At 36.3% G+C, this 26769-nt stretch overlaps 1 protein-coding gene across 1 annotated transcript in view; it reads left to right on the top strand.

Annotated features, from left to right (window-relative positions):
- LOC114409914 (callose synthase 10-like) overlaps window positions 1-26769 on the top strand; it is a 59635-nt gene that overhangs the window by 13751 nt on the left and 19115 nt on the right. The window contains exons 8-24 of the mRNA XM_028373576.1: window positions 1933-2030; window positions 2112-2229; window positions 3662-3790; window positions 5758-5834; window positions 5906-5993; window positions 6119-6211; window positions 6314-6416; window positions 6505-6628; window positions 12546-12735; window positions 12836-12888; window positions 13227-13287; window positions 14786-14867; window positions 17693-17742; window positions 18513-18599; window positions 19871-19956; window positions 20747-20774; window positions 26331-26428. Coding sequence (XP_028229377.1) covers window positions 1933-2030; window positions 2112-2229; window positions 3662-3790; window positions 5758-5834; window positions 5906-5993; window positions 6119-6211; window positions 6314-6416; window positions 6505-6628; window positions 12546-12735; window positions 12836-12888; window positions 13227-13287; window positions 14786-14867; window positions 17693-17742; window positions 18513-18599; window positions 19871-19956; window positions 20747-20774; window positions 26331-26428 — 1565 coding nt within the window. The remainder of the gene's footprint in view (window positions 1-1932; window positions 2031-2111; window positions 2230-3661; window positions 3791-5757; window positions 5835-5905; window positions 5994-6118; window positions 6212-6313; window positions 6417-6504; window positions 6629-12545; window positions 12736-12835; window positions 12889-13226; window positions 13288-14785; window positions 14868-17692; window positions 17743-18512; window positions 18600-19870; window positions 19957-20746; window positions 20775-26330; window positions 26429-26769) is intronic.

The following is a 26769-nucleotide window of genomic DNA, read 5'->3' as shown; positions in this document are numbered from 1 at the left end:
TGCAGTCCTAGCATCAATTCCTATCTACTTTTTTTCCTTTTTCAGGGTAACTTCAAGAATAATAGCTAGACTGGAAGCAATTAAGAGGCAATTTCTATGGGGAGGAGGTGTGGATCAAAGGGAGATCGCTTGGGTTAACTGGAAGACAGTTTGCCAACCAAAGGATAAAGGGGGTCTTGGCATTAAAGATCTTAGGACTTTCAATTCAGCTTTGATGGGAAAATGGCGTTGGGATCTATTTCACAAGCAGGAGGAGCACTGGGCAAAAATACTAGTGTCAAAGTATGGTGGTTGGAGGGCATTGGAGGAAGGCACGAGAGGAAGTCATCAATCAACTTGGTGGAAGGACCTGATATCAAATCAGCAGCAACAGCAGAACCAAGTAATCAAAAGGGAAGTAGAATGGAAGGTGGGGGGTGGGGAAAAGTTTAGATTTTGGGAAGACCCTTGGACAGAAAATGCTATACCATTAAGGGAGAAATACCAAAGGCTGTACCAGATTTCATGCCAACAAAAGGAAAGCATCATGAATATGGGGAATAATACCAGCAGTGGATGGGAATGGAAGCTAGCTTGGAGGAGGATAACTTTCTTGAGGAATTATCACAACAACAGATACAGCCCCATAGGGAGGATAAATGGAATTGGAAACGTGACCAATGTGGATACTACACAACAAAAAGCGGATATGATCTGATTTGGGAAGAACAAATGGGAGCAAATCAGAATCCAGATTTTGTGGACCTATGGAAGCTCAAAATCCCTGCCAAATCACTGGTGTTTGCATGGAGACTAATTAGGGATAGACTCCCGACAAAGATGAATCTTAGCAGGCGCTAGGTGATGGTCAACTATTTGATGTGCCCATTTTGTGGAGGTGTAGTGGAGGAGGCTGCTCACTTATTTTTCAACTGCAACAAAATCCTGCCTCTATGGCGGGAGTCTCTATCTTGGGCCAATGTAGTAACAGCACTACCACAGAATCCAAGGGATCATTACTTACAGCATGTACTCGGGTTTTCGGAAGGAAAGAAACATACAAGATGGCGATGCTGATGGATAGCTATGACATGGACAGTTTGGAAGCATAGAAATAGAATAGTATGCCATAATGACACGTTCAATGGAAGCAAATTGATTGAAGATGCAGTCCTACTACTGTGGACGTGGATTAAAGCCATGGAGAAGGACTTTGCAATACACTTTAATCAATGGTCCTCTAACATCAAGGAAGCATTTAGTAACTAGGTGGGAGGGGGCTTTGGAATCATGTAACTATTACAGCAGGGCTCCTACAACATTAATATTTTGACTAACTGTAGTTCTGCCCAATTCTGGGGTAGCCCGGCTGTGGTTCCAATCCAGAATCCATTTTAGTCTGCTGTGGAACCATTGCATTGGGCAATCCAGCACATGTAATTTAGTACCTCTGGTACTCTATTAATATATATTGTCTATTTTTGCTGAGCAAAAAAAAATAAAAATATTTATACTGCAGAAGCTTCAGAACCTAATAGATGCCAGCTGTGACAGTTATAATTGACATGTAAATGTGTGTCTATTATGACTTATAATAGGTTTCTACCTTTTTCTTGGATAATATCATAGCTTTTTAAATATCTTTAAGTTCTGTAAACTCTTGGGAGTTTACAAGTCAAGTCTCCCAGTCAAGTTTATGGAAGCTTCATGAGTTTACTTAAATTCTTGACTTTGACAACACAAGCTAAAATCCTGCTTAGTCGGTGTTTAACTACTGCATTGTAGGTTTACTCAGTATGGTCCCTTGGTAAATGTACATGAGATTGCTTTGTTTTAATCCCTACTTTTTGTTCAATTTCTTATGGACTAGAGATCCATTGATAATCGTTGTTTATTTTTGTTTTTCAAATTGTTAATTTTTTACTCTGGTCTTTTGTTTTGTGGGATATACAGAAAATAGATGAGAAAACAATCAATGAAGTGTTCTTGAAGGTGCTAGATAACTATATCAGGTGGTGCAGATACTTACGAATTCGTCTTGCATGGAATAGGTTATTACTTCAACTCATGCTTTGAATATCTTATCTCTTTCATATTTTACTTGACCGTATTTCATTTCATGTTTCCTGCAGTTTGGAGGCAATTAACCGGGATAGGAAGCTTTTTTTGGTTTCTCTGTATTTTCTTATTTGGGGTGAAGCTGCAAATGTTCGTTTTCTTCCTGAGTGTATTTGCTATATATTCCACCATGTAAGTCTCTATTGTGCTCTTCAAATTTTGGGCCATGTTTGCCTCCATTAGCATTGTTAGTTTGTTACCACTAATAATTTTCAAACCACTTATTGAAATAATTTGTAAAGGAGTATACTTTGATTAGCTTCTCTGTGAAGTTCATTGAAATAAGCTAAAGAAAAGCTTCTGCAAAATTGAGTTTCCAGGCCAAATTTTACTCTCAAATATACTTTTGGGAGGTAACCAAACATGAACTGATTTTACTCATAAACATATTTTTGAAACACTCCCACTGGAAATCCAAACATACCCTTAATCTTCAAGTCTTCTAAAATAATTTTCTGCTAAAGTAGCTTGCAAATACCTTGTGCCATAGCTCAAAACTCAGTTTCTAGCTAGACCGAGCCACAACATTCTGTTTTTTACTCCTCCAATACTTAACTTCCTCGAAGAAAGGTGCAATATCTAGTAGTGGACTTCCTGTCGGTCAATGACCCTGTATTGTCAGCATCAATGTAAGCATCAAGAATTGCATTCCCATTTCTTCTGTTTTAAAATTTGTTTCATGGAGTTCCTTTAAGGTATTGCAGTATTCTATGAGTGGCCTCTAAGTGCACTTCTTTCAGAATTGCATAAATTGACTAACTATCAACACATGCAATGTTTGGCCTTGTGTGAGACAGATAGATTAATTTTCCAACCAAATGCTGATACATCTCCTTATTCTCCGCTGCACTATTTATGCATTGAACCTAGCTATACCATGTACCTAGGCTACTTGGAAACATAAATATTAAAGAAGCTTTTGTCTCCTAAATTTTTCCTATCTCCAACACTATTTAATTTTGTTTCTTCATAAAATTGATACTCTTGCATCAGTTTTAAGAAGATTCCTCTAGTACCCTCTTTTGATGATCATATAGATACCCCAAACAATAGTGGTTGGTATTTCGTCACATGTTTCATTTAATTGAAACAAATATAAAACAATTTTCTTTATTTTATATTTCTCGAGTGTTGAACTTGGCAAAATATTCGCAATTGATTGCTAAGGGGTACTGGTACCCTGACAAAAAGGAAGAATTTTAATTTTTAAGCCTCCTTGTTTTGTCAGATTTAGTTTTAATTTTTAAATACATCTTGACACAGTCATACACCTTTTAAAAGTAAATTATATGTTTTGAATTCAAAAGGACAGGCACAGGAACGTTGTCAAGCATTGTTTTTAATATCTTATTTATTTTTTGTTTTGAAAATATTCTTGTTCTCTTTTTTTTTTTTGTTTGTTTGTTGAATTTGAATATACCGTGTGTTGCTCTGTGCTTCAATTTTACTTAGCTTATGGCCATTTTCAAGATCTAAATATTTGATTGATATATAAGAATCTTATAGATTGTAATTTCAAATCACTTTTAATGCTAATTTTTTTTACCATTAATCTGTTATTTAGATGGCTAAAGAGTTGGATGCTATTTTGGATCATGGAGAAGCTGCACCTGCAGTCAGCTGCATAACTGATGATGGTTCTGCAAAATTCCTTGAGAAAATAATTTGCCCTATTTATCAAACGCTAGATGCAGTGAGTTGCTTTATTCACCCTCTTTGTATATTGCAATATTATGTTTCATATCTTCAATTTCTTACAATTTTCGAATAAGTTGATGGTGACCTAAGGGAGCTATAAATAGCTATAGTCCTTCATCATTGTAACAATTAATTCTCATTTTTCAGAAATACAATATTTCAGTTAAATATTCATTCCCTCAAATATCTATCAGTTCCATTGAATCTCTCTTCTTTCCAGTGTTGTCAATAGTGGATCATGGTAAGCCAAAATCCAATATATAGGGTCGGTTTGTTTAAACTTTATTTTATTTTTTATATAAAAAAGTCCTTTTTTATAAAAGTGCTTTTTAAAAAGCAGATAGGATTTGCTTATTAAAAAAAAGTAGAAAACTGTTTTTTTTTTTAAAGAAAAAGCAATTTAAACAAACACTTCAAACAACCAGAAAACTGCTTATTTTTATTCAAATTTTTTTTTCTTAGAAATAATTTTAAACAAATGGGCCCTATTGGACAACTTCGTGGGCTAATAGTGACAGTTGCATAGTGGTTGAAATATATATATATATATATATATATATTAAAACAGAATAATAAGAAATAAGAAAAAAGACGAACAAAAAAAAGCTTAAAATTTGGAAGAAACAGAGGTAAACAATTAGAGGAAAAAGAAAAATGGAAAGTTTAAAGAAGAAATAGCAAAGAGGGGGAGATTAAAGAAAAAGAAGGGAAAAAAACCATTACCTGAGAGGCTGAGTTGCTGGAGAATTTCTGGAGAGGCCGTGGATGAAAGAAGTTGATGGAGGAATGTTGTCTTTTCCTTACAGGTGATGTGTAATTTTCAGTTCTTAGTATTCAGATTTCAGAGCTTAACATGGAGGAACTAGTGACTTGGGAGACGATATATGCACAGGAGACACTTGGGGCTGGGGATTCAAAAAGAAATAGAACACTGGGCAGCGATTGAAAATAAAAAAGGAACCTGGAGCCCAAAACGAAATCCAGCTTGGGAATTAAAAGTGCACATGCAGCACAAACCCAACATGAATGGCAATGCTGCTTGAAATTAAAAAAAATCATGTCAAGGTGCAGCTGGAAATTAAAAAACTCGTGCAGGACTGCAGGTGCTGTGTGTCACTTTGTTTGGACACAGTACACAAGCTATGTTTTAACCAAAATGTAATCCATCCTGTGAAGCTGTTTTTTTTTTTTTGATCAGCAAAAATAATTATATTAATAGAGTACCAGAGGTACTAGAAGTACAATATATAACTCAGAATTGGTCCGGAAACAATTAAATTTTCACTGGACCAGAACTGATTTTATAAACAAAATAGTACAAGCTCTGCTCTGATGAGCTATGCTGCTCTAGAGAGAAACCCTATCCTGTGAAGCTGTATTAGAGTAGTAGAGTAGAATTACTCGTTTCTTTTATTTCAGTTTAGCATAGTTAGCCTTTATAGTTGACTCAACTAACCATGGGTTAGTTGACAGTTGTAATGATAGCATTGTACATCTGTCCTAGCTCTAGCATCTATACTAGAGTTGTAACTGTTTTTCTGTTGGGTTGAAATTATCAACTTCTTCAATTTCTGTTTAGAAGTTTTCTCTCTCTTGTTTATAGAAAGCTTTTAAGCTGCAAGATCATTAATGGCAGACGAACCTGTGATGCCTGACATTGCATTTTTTGTGTAGGCCACACTACTACTCCACTGTGATAGTGGATCAGCGAAGACTTGTGACGTTATAGTGCAATTGTGCTGCGATCTTCACTATTTTATAACACTCTTATTTCTTAGTTATTTTTGTTTCTTTCATAGAACTTTATTTTTTTCTCCTAATTTCTTTTTACGTTTAAATATTTAAGTAACATCTGGAGATTGTATGTGGTCCACTTATTGTTTTACATGTTTATTGTTTTCTTTGCTTTCTTTTTATCCATTCCATTACTTAGCGCTGACTCCCCCGACAAAAAATGTGCAGGAAGCTGGTAGAAACAACAATGGGAAAGCTGCACATTCAGCATGGAGGAATTATGATGACTTCAACGAATACTTTTGGTTAGCAGGACTGGTGCCATATGAAATTTTGGCTTGTTGGTGGACTTATTCTAATTTGAAATTATATGCAGGTCGCCTGCTTGTTTTGAGTTACACTGGCCAATGAGGCCAGATTCACCGTTCTTGCTGAAACCTAAACCGTCAAAAAGAACAAAAAGGGTTGGTTTTGATGCTTTCTTCACACATTTTATAACTTCTTTTGGTAGTTATTTTTGTTGATTTTATTTTATAATATGATATTTGTATAATTTGTTTTCCTTGTGTGTTCCATATGTGGTTTGCAGACTGGTAAAAGCAGTTTTGTTGAGCATAGGACATTTCTTCATTTGTATCGAAGTTTCCATCGTCTTTGGATCTTCTTGGCATTAATGTTTCAGGTTCGTTTTTTGCCATCCATCATTATATTACTCTGAAGTCTGAACTCTGATTATGGATGATTTATTCTAGCATAAAGTATGTCTCATTCTTGTTCCATGCAGGCTTTGACAATCATTGCTTTCAATCATGGACATCTAAACTTGAATACTTTCAAAACAATACTTAGCATTGGGCCATCATTTGCAATCATGAATTTCGTCAAGAGTAAGATGTTTGTGTTTTCTGTAGTTATTGCTTGTGACCTTGTGTGAATGGCCAGTGATTCTCAAATCACTATTTTTATGATGAATAGGTTTCTTAGATGTGTTGCTTACTTTTGGGGCATACACCACTGCAAGGGGCATGGCTGTTTCAAGACTAGTTATAAAGTTTTTCTGGGGTGGCTTGACGTCTGTGTTTGTAACATATGTTTACCTGTGAGTTTCGAAATCTCCCTTTACATATTGTTATATGATTAACAGTGTTGTCAAGCAGTGAGTGGGTTGAGGTGGCCTGCATTGTTTTGATGTGATGAGGCAAAGTGATCATGCGACTGAAGTGATGCTGATATTTAAAAAATCACTATAATTATTCTTTATTTTTTATAGACAAATTACAACTAAGATACAATTTAAATGAAAACTAAGCAATGTCAATACTTTAAAAACATATTGAGTTCATTTGGGATCAAACTATTTTCTTATCTTTTTAGTGTTCTGCCTATGGTTTTTTTAAAGGATAGGGTGCCTAGATTTTCAGAGCGATTGGCATGCTGTGTTGCATGTATCTTGATCATGTTTGGTTTTTTCCCTTTTTCTTTCATTGCCTTGTTTTTTTTTTTTTTTGAGGATTTCTTATTCTCTAGACCTATGTATCTTTTCTTTCATAATAAATTCTTTGTTCTTGAAAAGAAACTTTAACAATGTGAAGCAATCCAAATTGACAATTGAAGAAGCATAATAATAGTTGAAGCTGGGACTTTTGTGAGGATGAACAGTTCACTCACTAGCTTGATTTTATTACATTCAAACAACACATATATATACACTATAAGGAGAGAGACAACTTGACAAGACAAGACACACTGCTGTCTTCTACAACAAGCTAAACAGAAAAACTACTCAAGAGATACACATAATTATAACACTCCCCCTTAAGCTGGAACATATAAATCGTATGCACCAAGCTTGGAATATATAAACTGAATCCTAGGCCCCCTTATGGACTTAGTCAAAATATCTGCTGGCTGATCATTAGAATTAATGAACTCAGTGACAATCTCTTTGGACAGTAACTTCTCCCAAATGAAGTGACAGCCAATCTCTATGTGTTTGGTCCTCTCATGGAAGACTGGGTTTGAAGCAATGTGAAGAACAGCCTTATTATCACAGTATAACTTCATTTGCACCACTTCGCAGAATTTCAACTCTTCAAGAATTTTTTAACCCACATAAGTTCGCATGTAACCATAGCCATAGATCTGTATTCAGCCTCTGCACTAGATCGAGCAACAACAGTTTGCTTCTTGCTTTTCCAAGAAATAATATTTCCTCCAATGGAGACACAATATCTTGATGTGGATCTCCTATCCATGGGACAACCAGCCCAATCTGCATCGCAATACCCAGATACTTGTGTGTTACCTTTGTCTTCATAAAGCAATCCTTGGCCCGGAGCTCTCTTTATGTATCTAAGAATACGCATGACAGCATTCCAATGATCAACACGAGGGTTTTGCATAAATTGGCTCACCACTCCAACAGCAAAGGAAATATCTGGTCTTGTAATGGTGAGATAAATGAGTTTTCCCACAAGTCTCCTATATCTCTCGGGGGCAGGATAAATTTCACTCTGATCTGCCATGAGCTTCAGATTCGGATCCATAGGGCTATCAATAGGTGTACAATTCTGCATGCCTGTCTCCTCCAAAATGTTAAGGGCATACTTCCTTTATGAGATCACAACACCATCTCGTGATTGAGCCACCTCAATACCAAGGAAGTACTTCAAATATCCCAAGTCTTTGGTCTGGAAATGACTGAATAAGTGCTCATTTAGCTGGACAATCTTAGTAGCATCATTCCCTGTAATCACTATATCATCAACATATACTATCAAATAAACACATTTCTCAGGGGATGAATGACAATAAAAAACAGAATGATCAACTTCACTTCGTTTCAAGCCAAAAAGTTAAACAATATGACTAAATTTACCAAACCAGGCCTGAGGAGATTGCTTCAACCCATAGAGAGATTGACAAAGCTTACACACAAGATCATACTCCTCTTGAGCAACAAACCCAAGAGGTTGCTCCATTAAATTTCCTCCTCAAGGTCACCATGAAGGAATGTATTTTTGATATCAAGCTGATGGAGAGGCCAATGACACATGGCAGCCATAGCAAGAAACAAACGGACAATAGTGATCTTAGTTACTGGAGAGAAAGTGTCACAATAATCAAGGCCTTATATCTGAGTACAGCCTTTAGTTACTAATCAAGCCTTAAGCCGATCAATCTCACCATTAGACCCAACTTTAACTGTGTAGACCCATCTACAACCCACAGTCTTCTTGTCAGGAGGAAGAGGAACAAGTTCCCTAGTACCACTATGTTCAAGAGCCTGCATTTCATCAATCATAGCCTGTCGCCATCCAGGATGACTAAGTGCCTCATGAATATTAGAAGGGACAAAATGCGAAGATAGAGACAAACGATGATAACTCAGAAAGTTATAGATAGGATGAGGATTATGAGTGGATCAAGTACCTTTTCAGATGGCAATGGGCCAGTCTAAATCAGAGGGATGAGAGGAAGCATGGCTTGAGGATTGATTGAAGAAGGATGAGAATCATGAGGAGAAGCTTTAGGTACTGTAGAACCAACTGGCTGTGTCCTGCGTTGATATGTAAGAAGTGGTGGAGGAGCAACTTCAGTCGGATGTGGTGGAGAAGATGGAACTTCACTGACATTTTGGTTTGAGGTACCTAGAGGACAAAGAGAGGGAATTGGAAGTACATTCTGGATGGAAGAAGAATGGTCCATAGATGATGAGAAGAAGGGTGTGTCTTCAAAGAAGGTTACATCTGCGGACATATAGTATCGCCTAATAGATGGAGAGTAGCATTTGTAACCCTTTTGAAGATGAGAATAACCTAAAAAGACACACTTGATTGCTTGGGCAGAAAGTTTGTCTAAACCAGGAGAGAGATCATGGACAAAATAAGTACAACCAAACACTTTAGGTGGAACACGGAATAAATGATCATGAGGGAAAATGATTGAGTGAGGAATTTGATTTTCAAGGGAAGAGGAAGACATTCTATTAACTAAGAGACAAGCAGTAAGCACCGCATCCCCCCAATGGTGTGTAGGAACATGAGAGGCTAACATTAGTGAACGTGCGGTGTCAAGAAGATGACGATTTTTTCTTTCTGCTATACCATTTTGTTGTGGTGTATGGGGACATGTAGATTGATGTAGAATGCCTTTTGAAGATAAAAGGGAAGAGAAATCATGAGAGAAATACTCTTTGGCATTATTGCTTTTGAAAATCTTAATTGTTTTTTCAAATTGGTTTTCAATCTCATTGAGGAAGGACATGAAGATAGGCAAAAGTTCGGATCTGTCTTTCATTAAATAGACATAACAAATGTCAAGGGATCAAATCTGACCTGTATTATGTACTTTTAGTACCACTGGTACTCATTAATATAATATTATTTTTGCAGAAAAAAAAATTAAATAGACCCAAGTACATCTAGAGAATTCATCAATAAATGTTACAAAATATCGAAAACCAAAAGATGTAACACGACTTGGTCCCTAAATATCAAAATGAATGGTAGAGAAAGCTGAATTACATCTTTGAACAGTTTGTGGAAATGATGGCCTAACATGTTTTCCTAGTTGACAAGACTCATATTCTAGGACTCGAAAATTCTCCAGACTAAGGACCATCATTTTCAGTTTTGGTAGACTTGGGTGACCTAGACGATCATGCAAAAGTTTGGGGTTTGAAGTTGTAGAACAGGAAACAGAAAAGTTGGATTTCAAGTAGTAAAGTTCTCGTGATTCACGCCCTTCTCCAATCAGTCGACCCGTGCCATGTTTCTGAATAACAAAAGAATTAACGGTAAAGGTTATTGAGCAATTTAATGAACGAGTTAACTGACTCAATGAAATTAGATTATAGGGACACTGAGGAATAAGCAAAATAGAATCCAACTTTAATGAGGAAGATAAAGAGACTTGACCACTTCCTTGAGCTGCAACTTTGGAACCATTAGCTACAGTAACAAGATGAGGAATTTTTGGAAAAGAAATGGATGTAAAAGAGGACTTGTTACCAGAAATATGATCAGAGACACTTGAATCAAGTATCCAAGGATTGTGACCGTCAATAGATTGAGAAATACATGCTGTCGAATAACATGGTACAGAGGAAGATGAAGCATGGCTGTTGGATTTCTCAGATTTCAGCTTCAAATACTCTTGATACTCTTCATCACAAAACTTAGACTCTAATTTTTCTGTTTGAGCTACCTGGGCTACTTTGTCAGGAAAGCCATGCAGGGAGTAGCAATTCTCTTGAGTGTGGCCCATCCTCTTGCAATATGTGCATTGAGGATGTCCACCTCTTCCACTGCGACCTCCTCTACTGTTATGACCTCCCCTTCTCACGAGGTGCAACCATGGTTGACGTTTCCATCGTATTAGCTGGATTTTCTTCTTTTAGCGCATGAGGCACACGAAGCAGCCTAGTGATGAAAGAATCCATCGATGAAACTTGATCTCCAGCAAGAACTTGATCACGCACATAATCAAAGTCTGAATGTAGACTCTTCAAGATAAGAACCATATAGAACTTATCCAACTTTCTATTCACTTCCTCTAGCGAATCAACCACAAGGAACCTCTTCAACTCTTCCACTGCAGCCCGAGCTTTACCTTTGTGTGCAATCATGTCGTGACTGGTTTGCTTGAGGGCTATGACCTTCATTGTTGCAAAACAAACTCTGAATATCATTGGCAAAGATTTCTTGGGCCTTCTTCCAAAAGGAACATGTTTTGAACGATCTAAGGATTTTCAAAACATTTGCCTCAATTGATTGCCATAAGACAACACAGAGCTGATAATCTAGCTTTTCCCACTCAGGTTTTTTATTGTTTGGGACTGCCTCAACACCTTTTTCAAGGTGGTCATGGTGCCCTTGGCCGAGAAACCATAGTTCCATTGAAGCAGACCAAGATAAGTAATTTTTCTAGTTGAGCTTTGCCGTTGTGATGGTAGGAGTTCCGGAGAATGAAAGCTCTGGTCCAGACGAGGTCATTTTTACTCAAAGACCAAAAACCTAAAGGAGAGAGAAGAGGAAGGCACAAGATCACACGTTCGAAGCGTCAAAACTAAAAACTGAGGGCTGATATAGACTCAGGAGAGTTCGACGAGACGACTGGTGGCAATCAGGCGCGATTCTGGCCTCGGGAAGGCGGCGCGTGGCGGTCACGCGCCGGTGTTTGGCAAGCACTGGAGCGGCACGTGGCTGCCCTTCTGGTCAAGCGATCAGTTAGGCTGGGTTGCGCTCTTCGAGGCGCACAGAACCCTGTAGTCGTCGGTTGAAACGGCGGCCGGAGATGGAGACGGCCGACGGCGGATACGACCTGCTTTGATGCCAAGTTGAAGCTGGGACTTTTGTGAGGAAGAACAGTTCACTCACTAGCTTGATTTTATTACATTCAAACAACACATATATATACACTATAAGGAGAGAGACAGCTTGACAAGACAAGACACACTGCTGTCTTCTACAATAAGCTAAACAGAAAAATTACTCATGAGATACACATAATTATAACAATAATGTAATAATGTAAGTGCACATCCAACCAAATGCAACTGTAGGGGCCAGGTAATCGTGAAGGTTTAGAGAATAGATGGAGGTTGGGGGGGGGGGGGGGGGCTATGTAGCTTCTGCCTAGAATATGAATGGACAAGGGAGCTTCAGTTTCTGGACTGTAGGTGATGCATGTCTGATACTTCCACAGTTTTTTTCTTTCTTGAATGCCAGGTTTTTTAAAGCTCATATGGTTTTACTAGATTGAAATGTTAGATTAATACCCATTGGCCACCAAACATTTACAGTGAGGTTAACGAGTTGGCTGAAAATGCATGAACCACATTACCCTGATGTGGTTTGCTAATCAACTTTACTCTCAGGCCATCTGGAGCATTGAGGCTATTTTCTGCACTGCCTCAGGGCCTAGGTGGCTACATCTACCGCTTTTGACAACACTGGTAATTTAGAGTACATCTCAATTGTATTAGTTTTTACCATAATTATGCTCAATTGCAGGAAGGTTTTGCAGGAGAGAAATAGCAATAGTTCTGACAATTCATTCTATTTCCGGATATACCTTCTTGTTCTTGGTGTTTATGCTGCTATACGTCTATTCCTTGGATTGTTGCTCAAATTTCCAGCTTGTCATGCACTTTCAGAAATGTCCGATCAGTCATTCTTTCAGTTTTTTAAGTGGATTTATCAAGTGAGTTATTTTTACTATTTAATTGTAACCTCGTTATTTCAACTTATTTCACTTTCGGAAATGACTTGGTATTTTATGCTTTTTCAATAATTTAATTCAGGAACGCTACTATGTTGGACGTGGTCTTTATGAGAGGATGAGTGATTACTGCAGGTTGGTTGTCATGCAGAAAATGAAATGTTTTTGTGATAAACAGTTACTTATAAGATGAGAGACATATTTACTTGCTTGTACTGGGTTTGTAACTTTAATACTCTAAACCTCGAAAACAAATCCGATTAAAAAAAAATTGTGAACTACTGCTCTTGAAGCTTGTCAATTTACCATTAGCAGTGTTGATAATTTATTGCTTGTACTGGGTTGTTATTAATGTTTACTTTTTTTTTGACATTTTTTACTGCTTGTAACTTTTATGTTGTCAGTAGTGCTGCGTTTTGATATAGAATTTTTCAATTGTTATTTTTCACAATTCTGTTTTCTGAGTTCTGCAGGTATGTGGCCTTTTGGTTGGTGGTACTTGCCGTCAAATTCACTTTTGCTTACTTTCTCCAGGCAAGTCATTGTGTTTCTATATGTTTTTTATGTATATACGTTGTATGTATCTTGGTGAGGCTATTGAGCCGATTTCCGCTTTTTACATTTATACTTTTATTCTACTTTTTAAACTTTCCCTTATTTGAGTTTTTCTTCGAGATAAAAGTTGACATAATTTAAATTTACTTCCTTCATACATATGTAAAAATAAAGTAAAGTAAACATGAAAACAGTTTATTTTTAATTAAAAGACAATATATTTATAATTTTGATAAGATTATTTTAAATTTAATAACCTTTCCAATAAATAAATATTCTATTTATCACTATCTTAAACATAAGAAGAAATATTTTTATTTATAAAAACACCAATGCAATTTTGGAAATAACATAATGAGCTGAAAATACAAAATGGAAGAGGGAAGCTAATTCATTTTTCTCTTTTTACTTCACCTGATTATGGTTTCTATAGTTTATAATAATAAAAAGACAAAAAGTATAATAAATAAATTGTCAAGTATAAATAACTGTAAAAAATGGTGTTCAAAGCATAAGTCAGTGAAGGATATTTTGAGTAATTAAAGTTATTAAAAACTTAGAAGTGTAGATTGGAAAATATGATTGCTACAATTCTAGTGTGTGTGTGTGTGCCTGCAAGAGTGTCATTGTGGGTGTAAGCATACAAGTTTAACCATTGAAATGTTAAAAGAGTGTTACTGTCCATTATTTTTTTAATTTGTTTTGTTGAATTTGAAACAGAGTTATTATAAATTATCATTTATTTAAGGGGAAAAAAAGAATTTTAACATTCAATATTTTTTATATATAAAAGAATTTTTACATTCAATATTTTTTATATATAAAAGAATTTTTTTCTCCTGTTTAAGTTTTTGTAATATTTTAATTAAATACAAAGTTCATTTATTGGACGTGTTATTAAATTTTTTGCATAAATAAAACAAAATGTATATTTGTTCTATTTTTTGTTTTTTCCATATTTTTTTGGTATTCCATATAAAGTATGAAGCAAGAAAACTTGAATTATTTTTTTATTTCTGTTTAAGAAAAATATAAATGGATAAATTCAAAATATAGAATAAAAATTAAAATTTAAAAATATATAAAGCATGAATGGGCACATTAGTGTGTTTACAGCCTCACCAGTATATGAAGGGAGTAAACTTAAAATGATTTTTACTTTTGTTTAATAGAGAAACATAGACGAGGATAAATTGCAAAAGTTGAATAGAAGTTAAAAGTGAATAGTGTAAATAGGCATATTGGAGTGCCAATAGCCTACCTGATGTTTCTAGTGAAATGGCTATTTTTATTTTATATAGAGGACCAAATTTCATGTAAGTAGGTAAATAAAAATGCCATTAGTAATAGTATAGTAGATAGTATGCATTTATAAAAATAAAGATGTCATTAGTACAGTAGATAGAATGTGGAAAAGGAAAACATTTATGTTTACAATTTACTAATTATCTTCGATTTCTAATTCGTAATATTGCAGATTAAACCTCTTGTTGAACCTACCAATATCATTATTGATCTTCCATCTTTGACTTACTCATGGCATGATTTGATATCAAAGAGTAAGTATTTTCTGTTATACTCATTGGGTCAATTTTTAAGCCTTGGTGTTTCCTGTTCCATTTTTGCATGCTATGTATTCTAGAATGTATCTCTAGTCTAATAGTATAATTTTGTGTTTTGATTTGATTATTCTTTTAGATTATAGATTAATTCATTAAAAAAAGAATTAGAAGGTTGGTGTAACTGGAATCTTTTAGGAATATAGATAAGTAGAAAAGAAACAAAGAAATAAATATGGATAAAGAGTGGTACAGATAGATAAGGTGATCGAGCAAATTTCTACAAGTATAGATTATAACATAGATGAAATATGTTACAAGGTAAAAGTCTAAATAAGTGGTGTTCATTGTTGTAAATGGCAGATTGCAGGAAATATTGAAAAGCCAAAAGTCTGCTATAAAATATAGTGGATAGTATTACAGGAAAATAGCAGAAGTCACATAGCAGTTGAAAATGAAATGTAAGACATATATATAGACAGCAAAGGGAGAAAAAAAGTGGAAGAGAAAAAGAAACGGGACAAGAAAAATAAGAGAAAAGAATGGGAAAAAACTGGAAAGGGCAAATATTTATATAACTAGAGAATAAGAAAAAAGGAAGAAAAATAAAATCTAAAATCTCGAAAGAATCATAGGTAAAAAATCAGAGGAAAAGATTAAATAAAAAGAAAGTACCAAAAATATAAAAGAAGAGGTATTATTGCCCTTACCTGAAGTTGCCAAGAGAATGGACGGAGACTGACTGGAGATGATAAAGGGGGTGAAGTGAAGGTGGCTCCTAGGTCATTCCTTGTCCTTTATTCAGTTTTAGGTTGTGTCAAGTAACACCTAACAGCTCTATCAGATCTGTGACTGACCCCCCAAGACCCATGACCTATGCCACAACCACAAGATGCCTGCCTAGTGCCTGTGATGACACTTTTTTGTGGATGATGCAATGTGACAGTGTCGTGATAGCAGATCAGCTGGAATGTGCAAGGCAATAGCACTATAATGCCCCTATTGCCACTGTTCTACAAAACTAATGAACAAGTCATCATATTTTCACTCATTAGGGTGTTGATTCCTTTGGCCATGTTGTCAAAATAATGTATTTATCCAATGGGTTTCTCCCCGACTTCCAATTCCAAATGAAAATTGATCCAATCTTGTGGGATTGGAGTGGTACTGCCAGCGAAATACACCAATTAGAGTGTGTTTTAGTTTATTTGACTTGCTTATATGTTTGTTTGACCGAAATACAAGTGTTTGGTAAATCAGTTGATCTCACTAGCTTCTAGCACCTTTCTATGTTTATTTGAAGTAGTGTTTGAACCTATATTATGTTTTTTTCTTTCTAGTTTTCACCCTCAACATTTTAACATAATTTCTTATTTACTCCTCCTGAATCTAGTATTTCATGAGAGGACCAATTACATTGAAATAGATTTCCATTTTATTTGAGAAAAGATCTTATCTAGAGACATCACCACTCTTTTTGATAATTTGAACTAGTTATGTTGGTAGTATAAAATCATGTATAAAATAGTTCAAGTAGTAGTGCTGGAAACTATGTAAATACTGTTCAGAACAACTCTTATGTGTGTAGTTATTAATTTTGGTCCATATATTCAGCTTTGCTGTGTAATACATGGATTTCATCAGTCTCATTATCTCTTCTCTGAAAAGATCTGTCATGAGCCTACAAATCTAAAAGCTTAAACTGTTAGCTGAATACACATGAAAAGTTTTATAGACCCCGTCATTCAAGAGTCCTTTGGGATTGAGGTGGGGATATTACACAGGTCGAGCTACCTTGTGCTGAAATTTGACTTTTTATTAGGGCAGCAAGAATTGAACTCTTCTAGGCCACTTCAACATAAGATTTTGATACCATGTCACAAACCAACAATTTCAAAAGCTCAAGTTTGTAGATGAAGACATACATATGGTTTTATATTACATCTCTAACAATATCAAGAACATATTCTTTTCTAATAACCACTCAATAAAAGAGCAATGGCCATTTACAAATTTCTTTCTAATTTTTCATGTATCTGAGATATAAGTTTTTTTAAATCTGTTAATCACTTTGTGCAAACAGTTAACCCCTCCTTAACTAGCAATATCCATTTACTACTTTCTTAATAAGGATATTTTTGTCTGTTATGTCAAATCTAATGGTCCTTCTCTCCAAGTAATTCTCTTGTGGTTATCCTTCTTAATATAATTTGAAGCTGTCTTCTTTAGGTGTCCTTGATGTAAATTTTATCTCGATTTTTTTTTTCTGCTTGTATCTTGTGGATATCATTATTTGTTGGGAAAAATCTAAGTCCCACATCGGTTAAAAATAAAGCTAAATTAGAATATAAAAATGAGAGGCAACCCTCACCCCTTGAGCTAGCTTTTGGGGTTGAGTTAGGCCTATAATTACGTTCTTAATATTCTAAGATGGTATCGGAACAAATTCAAAATTAATCCAAAGGGTCACCCACCATTTGATATTCACGCACCAAAAAAGCCCAATAAGTGGTAGGGCGTCAGGGGTGTATTAGAAAAAACCCAAGTCCCATATTCAAGATTAATAAAAATGGGCCACCCACCATTGTTGTTCACGCACCAAGCCCAAGAAATGCTGGGCGTGAGGGGGTGTGTTGGGAAAAACCCAAGTCCCACATCGGCTAAAAATAAAGTCAAATTAGAATATAAAAATGAGGGGCAACCCTCACCCCTTGAGCTAACTTTTGGGGTTAAGTTAGGCCTATCCTTACATTCTTAATATTCTAAGAGTATTATACAATTAAGAAATTATGTTTTTCACTGATATATGCATGCAAATTTTGCAGATAATAACAATGCCTTGACTATTGTTAGCTTGTGGGCTCCTGTTGTGGCTGTGAGTATTCTTTGATTTAACTTCGTTGTCATCAATCTGAGAAAACTGTTACTTGGTCATGCTAATTGAGTGTTGGATTGGTTTATGGAGCTATTTTTTTGGCATACTTTAGGAGTAATTTCAAATAAAAACTAGAAAGGGGTTCACACCATTTGTATTCAGAGGAAGTATTAGGGAAGTTGATATCAGAGGAGAGTGTAGAAATATTAGGGAAGTTGATATCAGGGTCCAGTGGAGAAATATTATCTCACTTTCATTTCATATTTTCATATAAAATCCCAGGCTCTTGAGAAATTTTTAAGACAAAAACATGTCTTATTTACTATTATGATAGCTTTTAGTATTTAAAAATGCCGGTTATGTATGATACAATTCATATCCAATAATCTGGGATACTTATTGATATATGTTAAAGACTCCATTAGCCTCAGGCACAATTTGTGTATAACACATTCATTATAGCAGATAGATTCGTATGGAATGTATATCTTGAAATCAGAAAATGATATCTGTAAAGCACAAAAGACACAGGTCTGGGTAATATAACCAGAGGAAGTTTTTCTCTCATCTGAAGCATAGTACATCAAATGTTAATTGGCATTTCACTTTTATATGATGTTTTATTGTGTCGGGGTAGACACTTTCACAAGTTTAAATAACAGTACCCTTACATGCTGCTAACAACTATGCTTTTCGTGTAATTGTTTAATTTGCTGTTTTCATGTATACTTGGCTAGGTCTTACTTTGCTAATGCATTCAAATTCTACAGATTTATCTCATGGATATTCTCATTTTTTACACTGTCATGTCAGCAATTGTTGGTGGTGTGAGTGGTGCACGGGCTCGGCTAGGCGAGGTATTTGGGTTCCAAAGTGGCATCTGAGGGGTTTAGATTGTTGTTTATTTCCCTTTCAATTATTTTAATTATTAATATTAATTGTTTAATGAAAGGTGTTGGGTTTGCTATATTGTTAAGTTGTATTAATAAGTACATTATTTAATGATGAGAGAGAAAATGCTGAAAGAGTAAGCTGAAGGGTAATAAGAGAGTGACAGGAAAGAATAAAATAAGAATGACTATATTCTTGTCTCCTATAACAGAAGGGTCCCATTGTAATTCGACTAATTTCTCTTCATATTCCTCATACCTCTATGATACTTTTCTCCATAGGCTGCTTGGGAGTTTATTGTTACCCTTGCAAAACCAATAATATCTTGATAAATGAGAAGCTCAAAGGTTGCAACCAATTGAAAATATAATAGGATAGGAGATTAAATGTACTTGATTTCTGGTGTTCGTAGGTTAGCATCGGGATTGCTCAAGTATTAATTTAAAATTTTTTCACTTTTTACTCCTTATCAATGGGGACGCTGCTAGAGTAACTCTCTCATATATGTCCGAGAGTTTACTGAATTTGTGTCCAAAGGTGACCAGTTTAGCTGTCAGTTAGTTGGTTGCCTAGTTGTTAGTGATTTGTAGTAGTCTGCAACAGCATTCACTTTCTGTATAAAATACTAAATCGTACATAAATCAGTTGATGCAAAGAAATCTTATTTCTTAGTCCAAAGTCTCTTAAAATCTCTCTCCTTTCACTTGCTCATATTTTCTATCACATTCTTCAACTGCAACAATCATAATGGACCCTAACATTGCAGGTGCACTCCCTTGCTTGAAAACTCTTAGAAGATGTGTCAAATTTCCTCTGAAGAGGAATATTTACTTCTTTAACTTTTCACTTTGATGTGTTACTTTGGCACTCCTATGCTAGGGGGACCATGTGGGAAATGAGTAATGGACGAAGAGGGATTGATTTGGGTTTATATCAAACTTGCCTACATGGTAACAGGTGTGGGATATTAAGGGACCAAGATAGAGGCTATGAGGATACAAGGGAAGAGGGGGGAAATCAGACATGTATGCAGTTAAGGAGTGAAAATTAGACATGTCTCGACTGACCCATGGCATCTTTTGCTTTTCTGTTTTATGGATTTCCTACTGTCTACATCTGTTTTAAGGAGCTATTCTCCATTTTTTCTTTATGAAATCAAAATTCCCACAACTACAAGAATCTGTTTTATGAATGGACTGTCTGAAAATAATTATTTCTTATTAATGACTTCTTGCAGATTCGTTCAATTGAAATGGTGCATAAACGTTTTGAAAGTTTCCCAGGGGCATTTGTAAAAAATTTGGTCTCTCCACAAATAAAAAGGTGGGTTTTCTTAGATATAGCTGTTTTAACTGATGTATTTCTATATGGAAAGCTAGTAGTTACATTTATCTTACTTTTCTATTCATTCTTAATTTACATAGTAATTGACTTGGTGATATTGATCTGGTGCATCATCATTTAAATCTGTGGTCAGTGAATATGATGTTTCTTTCTTATTTTTACACTGTCCAGGTGGTAGATATTTCTAGTAAAGGCTTTTTGGTATTTTTCTATTTTTGGTGAATAGTAGATTTGATCAGAGAGATTTTTCATGTCATATTAGAGCTCTTTGGCCAGGCAAGGTTCATGGGGTGTTATTATTTGGGTATCATATTTTTCCTTTTCAGGGACAACTTGTTGGTCTGATGCATGGGGATATTTGAAAGCATAGAGAATAGACTAATAGAAATTATAATTTCTATGAATTGCTTGAGTGATAGCACTTAGCATACCTGATGTTTATATACATAAAAGAATCAAAGAATAAATACATTTCAGTTTTACAAGAACAATAATAAAAAATTAAAACTATTTTCTACGACTATTCTTTCGGATGATACATTAATCCACATAATTCCCGATGAAAATTAATCATTAACTATATTTCTGTCACAACTAGGGTGCTTTATTCCTTGCTTGTGTCCTGTATTTTTTTCTCTAATAATTTTTTTTATTATGCAAGTTTAGTTTTGATGTGTGCTATTGAATTGTGACCATATATAATATTTTTTTTAGTTGAAATATAGCTTTTTTTTTGGGCAAATTTGATTATGTTTTTGTGCTTTTTCAGGATTCCCTTGAGCAGCCAATCAACCCAGGTATTTTTTTTTTGTAGAGTTAGTTAAAATTTGTATTGTTTTATTGCTAGTTATTTTAGTTGATTCAGATCCAAATGGATCTGTGCAACTTTATGCTGTTTTTTTTCCTTCTTTTTGTTGAGCCAGGTGATAAACATTTGAAAAATAGCAGGATTTTTATTCCTTTGAAATTTGATTTAAACTGTCACAGAAGCCTCTGGCAAAAGTTTTTATATGAAGGAAGGGTTTAGTTTAGGAGAACTTAACTGCTTTTTTAAAAGAATTCCAGATCCAGTTGGTGGCATCATACTTTTTTATATCTTTGTAGCTACTTACAGATATCTCAGAGAGAGAGAGAGAGTATCACAAACAGAATTGAGGTGAAGTGAGATATTATTCAACCCAAGGAGAAATCAGTTACACCTCAGTATATATAGACAGTTACACAACTGTAACTGTCTACTAACCTGAGTTAGTTAGTGACAGCTGTCATACAGCTGTCCTAACAGATTAACTAACTAATTATAGACTAACTACTAACTGTAGTTTAGCCTTTACAGATCAGTTAAAAACAAAAAGACAAGTAGACTGAGTAAGTATACTCCTATATACCCCCCCGCAAGCTCATGAGGGGTTAGCAGAATGCTTTTCAACCACTCTGAGCATGGACCTGTAAGTAGAAAAGTTTGAAGGAGTCAAAGCCTTTGTCAACATATCAGCTTTCTGATCAATGGCTGGAACATGAACCACTTGAAGTTGCTTCTCCAAAACTTTTTTCCTAACAAAGAACAGATCCAATTCCATGTGCTTGGTTCGAGAGTGCATAACAGGATTGTGAGCAAGAGCCACAGTGCTCAGATTATCACAACAAATGACTGGTGAGTGATGAGGAATGTGCAGTTCAGACAGCAGGGACCTAATCCATGTGGCTTCTGCAGTGGCAAACACTAGACTGTGATACTCAGCCTCTGTACTGGACCTTGCAACAACAGATTGTTTCTTTGACCACCAATAAACTAAATTGGAGCCAAAGAAGATGGCTGCACCAGAAGTAGATATTCTGTCGTCAGGGTCAGATGCCCTGTCAGCATCATAGTAGCATGAACTGTAAAGGGAGGTCGAGTAGAGGGAGGGAGAATTTGTTTTACTGCTCTCCAATGCTGTTCTGATGGATCTGACATGTACTGGCAGATTTTGTTAACAGAGAAACTGATTTCAGGTTGAGTGATGGTGGCATTCTGCAAGGCTCCCACAATAGACCTGTATTGAGTGGGGTCAGGGAAAGGCTCATACCCTGACTTAGTCAACTTGCAGCCAGCCTCCAACCATTCGAGAAGAAATAGGATTGGCCTCATCCATTTTTGTTTTTCCCAATAAATCTCTAATGTACTTATACTGAGTCATAATTACCTTTCTGTTGGGATGATGGATAGTTTTTAATTACCTTTCTGTTCCAGGAGATCTTACCTCCTGTGGCTTTTTGTAGTACTTCTGGTACTATGTATCTTTTATTATATATATAATATATTTTTGGCCGTTCAAAAAAAAAAAAACTTATACTGAGTCAGAATTAGAGCACCATTGGGCTGAGGTCTGACTTCAATTCCCATAAAATAGTCAAGACTCCCCTGGTCTTTGAGTGAAAACTCAGTTTTGAGTTTGGTGACGACGGACTTGATGAATATAGGATTGTTCCTGGTGACAATAATGTCATCTACATACACAAGCATGTAAATAACAGTATTTTTGGAATCAGTGTAAACAAAAAGTGAGGGATCACACTTGCTGGACCTGAACTGAAACCGAAGAAGAGTGGCCTTTAGTTTATCAAACCAAGCTCGAGGAGCTTGTTTGAGACCATATATTGCCTTATGCAACTTACAAACAAGTTGTTTGTTGGGATCTTCAAATCCTGGGGGCTGACTCATGTAGATATTCTCTTCAAAAACACCATTGAGAAAAGCATTATTGACTTCTAGCTACTGAAGACTCCACTTATGAGTTACAGCAAGAAAAAGAAGAATTCTGACAGTAACTGGTTTGATGACGGGAGAAAACGTCCTATTGTAATCAAAACCAGGTTGCTGGGGAAAACCTTTAGCCACTAGTCTGGCTTTGTAACCCACTGGGGATCTATTGGAAGGAAGAGCAGTGAGGGACCAAGTACCATTTTTCATCAAAGCCTCACACTCAGTTTTCATAGCTGCCAGTCATTGTGGATTAGAAAGAGCAGACTTTGTAGATTTGGGCTCAGCATGAGCTAAAAGAAGAGTGAGCTGCAACCTAGGTTTAACTACACCAGCCTTGGCTTGAGTGCACATAGGATGAGTGTTATCAGGTCTGACAAGAACTGCTGGAGTGGGTGCTGGTGCTGAAGCTGATTTTGAGTCAACATCAGAAACAGAATCTGCTCCCACTGAAGTTGAAATAGCTGGTGAGGAATCATTATCCACTTGACCTGCAGGAGTAAGGTTGTTAAGAATGGGAGGAGTGACACCTGGTGGAGTTGTAGATAGAACAGTTAAGGGCTGTTGAGAGGAAGAAACAGCAGCAGTAGTGGAGGGTACTGAGTCTGGTTCTCCAAACAACTTAGGGAAAGGAAAAGTCAACTCATCAAATATCACATCCTTTCATCTTCAGCCGGGCACTTGTAACCCTCGTGAGAGAGAGAATAGCCTAGTAAAAGGCACTCCTGAGACCTTGGTTGAAGCTTATTCTGATTGTAGGGTCGTAGGAGAGGATAACAAGCACCCCCAAACACTCAGGAACTTATAATCTGGGTGTCTGTTGAACAATTTCTGATAAGGCACCTCTTGATTAATAGAGGATGATGGAAGGCGATTGATAAGGTACATGGTAGAAGTAACAGCATGGTCCCTGTACACAAGAGACATAGAGACTTGAGATAACATAGTGAGGGCAGTTTCAACTCTGTGTCTGTGCTTCCTTTCCACAACTCCATTCTGATGATCAGTGTCACACACCAAGTTCTGCAAGAAATTTAGTAAAGGGCCTGTACTCTCCCCCCTAGTCAGACTGAACAGCTTTTACAGGTAAATTAAATTGAGTTTTAACCAAAGTGTGAAACTGTTTGAACAGATCAAGAGTCTTAGATTTATTTCTCTACAGATAAAGCCAAGTGAAACGAGTGTGAGCATCAACAAAGGTTACATAATAGCTGTAACCAGTATTGCACTAGACAGGTGAAGGACCCCACAAATCAGTATAAATGAGGTCAAAAGGATTAAAATATATAGTAAGAGAAGGGGAAGAGGGAAGACGATGAGATTTGCCAATGCAACAGTGAGAACAAAAATCACAACCTGTTTTATTCATAATGGGAATATTACACAATTTGGATACAAGTTTCATAGTGTCACCACTAGGGTGACCTAATCTGGAATGCCAAGTGGCAAAGGAAAGATGATTATTAGAAAGAGTATTTACATGAGATACACTAGGCTTGATTCTATTTACACTAGGTGAAACAGAATCTGGAAAAGAAGCAGTTGATACAGGTTCTGAGTCAGCAGCAGAAGTGGTATTGACAGAGGGCTTGAGTTGCTGTCCTGCTGACTGAAGCAAATCAGGGAATTGATAGAGACCATCACAGCCTACCATCCCTTTAAGGAGCACCTCTTTAGAGACCTGAGATTTGACCAAATAGAATTCAGAATGAAACTAAAAAAATACAGAATTATCCCTACAGAATTGACTGACACTGATTAATTTTTTTGTAATGGAAGGAACAAACAGGAGGTTATTAACAACAAGGGGAATTTTGGGATTGAAAGGAGATGAGAAGGAGGATAAACCTGAAGAGGTGATATTCTAACCTTGACCATTACCAATTGTAATGTGGTCTGGTCCTTCAAAGGGAGTGGTTTGATGAATATTCTGAGAAACATTTGTGACGCGGTGAGAGGCCCGAGTCAGGATACCAACTCGAAGAAGGGGCTGAAGGAACACTTGTCAAATTGGCTTGAGGAAAATTAGTGTGCGGAGAGTACTGATTGTACTGAGACTAATGAGACTGTTGTGTCTGATGGGAATTAGTGGTCTGATTCTGACTTGGGCACTGGTTCTGATTGGAGTCAGCAGAGGTCTGAGACTGATTTTGATTTTGATCAGGATACTGACTGGGATAATCAATAGGCTGAGTGGTAACATAATCATCATTGCGATATGAGCAAATCGACCTCTGCTGCGGCCACCATTGCGACCACCACGACTAAAGTTCTGGCCGCTGCTGCCCCCGCCACCACGGCCAGCACCGGAGTTAACGTACCTACTGACACCGTTGTAATTATTATAGTTCATGCTAGAGTGCGAGGATGAGCTACAACCTTGAGCAACATAAGCCTGGGGATGAGAATCCTGGTGCACCAAATTGGAGCTGGAATTAGGTTTTGCTCCTTCAGCGAGATTAATCGAAGCAACAGATGAGGCAAGTGATTTCTTGTGAGCGATGCGAGTGTCATGAGCCAATAGACAGGTCGCGACTTCATCAGTAGACAGCGACTCAAACTTGCCACTCACAAAGGTGATGAGTGACTCCAAGTCATCCGGTAAACCGTCAAGAACTATGTCAACATGATTGGATTCAGACACATGCTCTCCAATCGACCAGAGAGAATCAATAGTGGTTTGAATGCGAAACAAATAGTCAGAAATAGAACTATTGTTCAGAAAAATATTGCATAAATCATTACGGAGCTGCCACTTTTTTGCATGAACAATGGAATGAAAGTGTGTGTGAAGCTTGTCCCAAAGATGCCATGCAGTTTTGCAACCAACAAGCCACGGAAGTACCTAGGCAGAATTAGTGGACTGAAGCCACGACAGAAGGAGCTGATCCTGTTGCTCCCAAAGCAGAAACTCAGACGAAACAACACCGGCATCACGATCGACAATGGTGGGATATCGAGGCGGAATTTGCGGTTCAATGAGATGAAAAAGATGATTTCCTTTGAGAGCAAGTTCAACCTGTTGACATCAAAGGCGATAATTGGAATTGGTAAGCATCTGTGAAATGGAATGCGAAAACTCCTTTGCAGTGATAACCGCCGAAGAACCTACCGGAGAACCACCGTTCCTAGGCGGAGGAGGGGGAGGAAGAGGATACCATATAGAAATCTCAGAGAGAGTATCACGAACATAATTGAGGTGAAATGAGATATTATATTATTCAACCCAAGGAAAAATCAGTTGCACCTCAGTATATATAGACAGTTACACAGCTGTAACTGTCAACTAAGCTGAGTTAGTTAGTGACAGCTGTTACACAGCTGTCCTAATAGATTAACTAACTAACTATAGACTAACTACCAACTGTAGTTTAGCCTTTACAGATCAGTTAAAAACAAAAAGACAAGTAGACCGAGTAAGTATACTCCTATACTACTTGTTTAAATTATTAAATTATTAATGTTTTTTTTTTTATCTATGCACTTCTATTTTTAGGAATTTTAGATAGAGTTTGGGTAAACTTTTTTTTTTTTGATCAGCAAAGATAAATATATTCATATATATGAAAAAATTGAGTTTGGGTAAATGAATGTGATTGATTTGGTGCAGGATTCTCAAGATATGAACAAAGCATATGCTGCCATGTTTGCTCCATTTTGGAATGAGATAATTAAAAGCCTGCGCGAGGAAGATTTTATTAGCAATAGGTTAGTCAAAAGAAACTGGCTGCTTGACAATGTGTAATAAAAAGAAACTTACTGTTTCATGGTATGTGGTAAAAACTAATGCGAAGAAAGAGACTGGGCACCATTACACATATTTTAAACTCTTTAGTATTTTGTTTCTTTTTACTTTCTTTTAGGGGATATTTTATTCTTCTCTAATTGTGTTATGATAAAAGGGAAGGGTAGTTAGTGCCTTTAAAGCAATTAGTTAGAAAAATAAGGGGGAATTAGGATTTCATTCAGAATTAGAAAGTTTGTTAAAATGGGGAACCCTTGTAGTAAAATTCCTTTCTCCTTATTTCTGTTCAATTTCATTCAATGGA

This window comes from Glycine soja, chromosome 4, assembly GCF_004193775.1.
Source record: "Glycine soja cultivar W05 chromosome 4, ASM419377v2, whole genome shotgun sequence".
NCBI lineage: Eukaryota > Viridiplantae > Streptophyta > Magnoliopsida > Fabales > Fabaceae > Glycine > Glycine soja.
The sequence above is the reverse complement of the archived record's forward strand: the minus strand, read 5'-3'. Positions and strand labels throughout refer to the sequence as shown.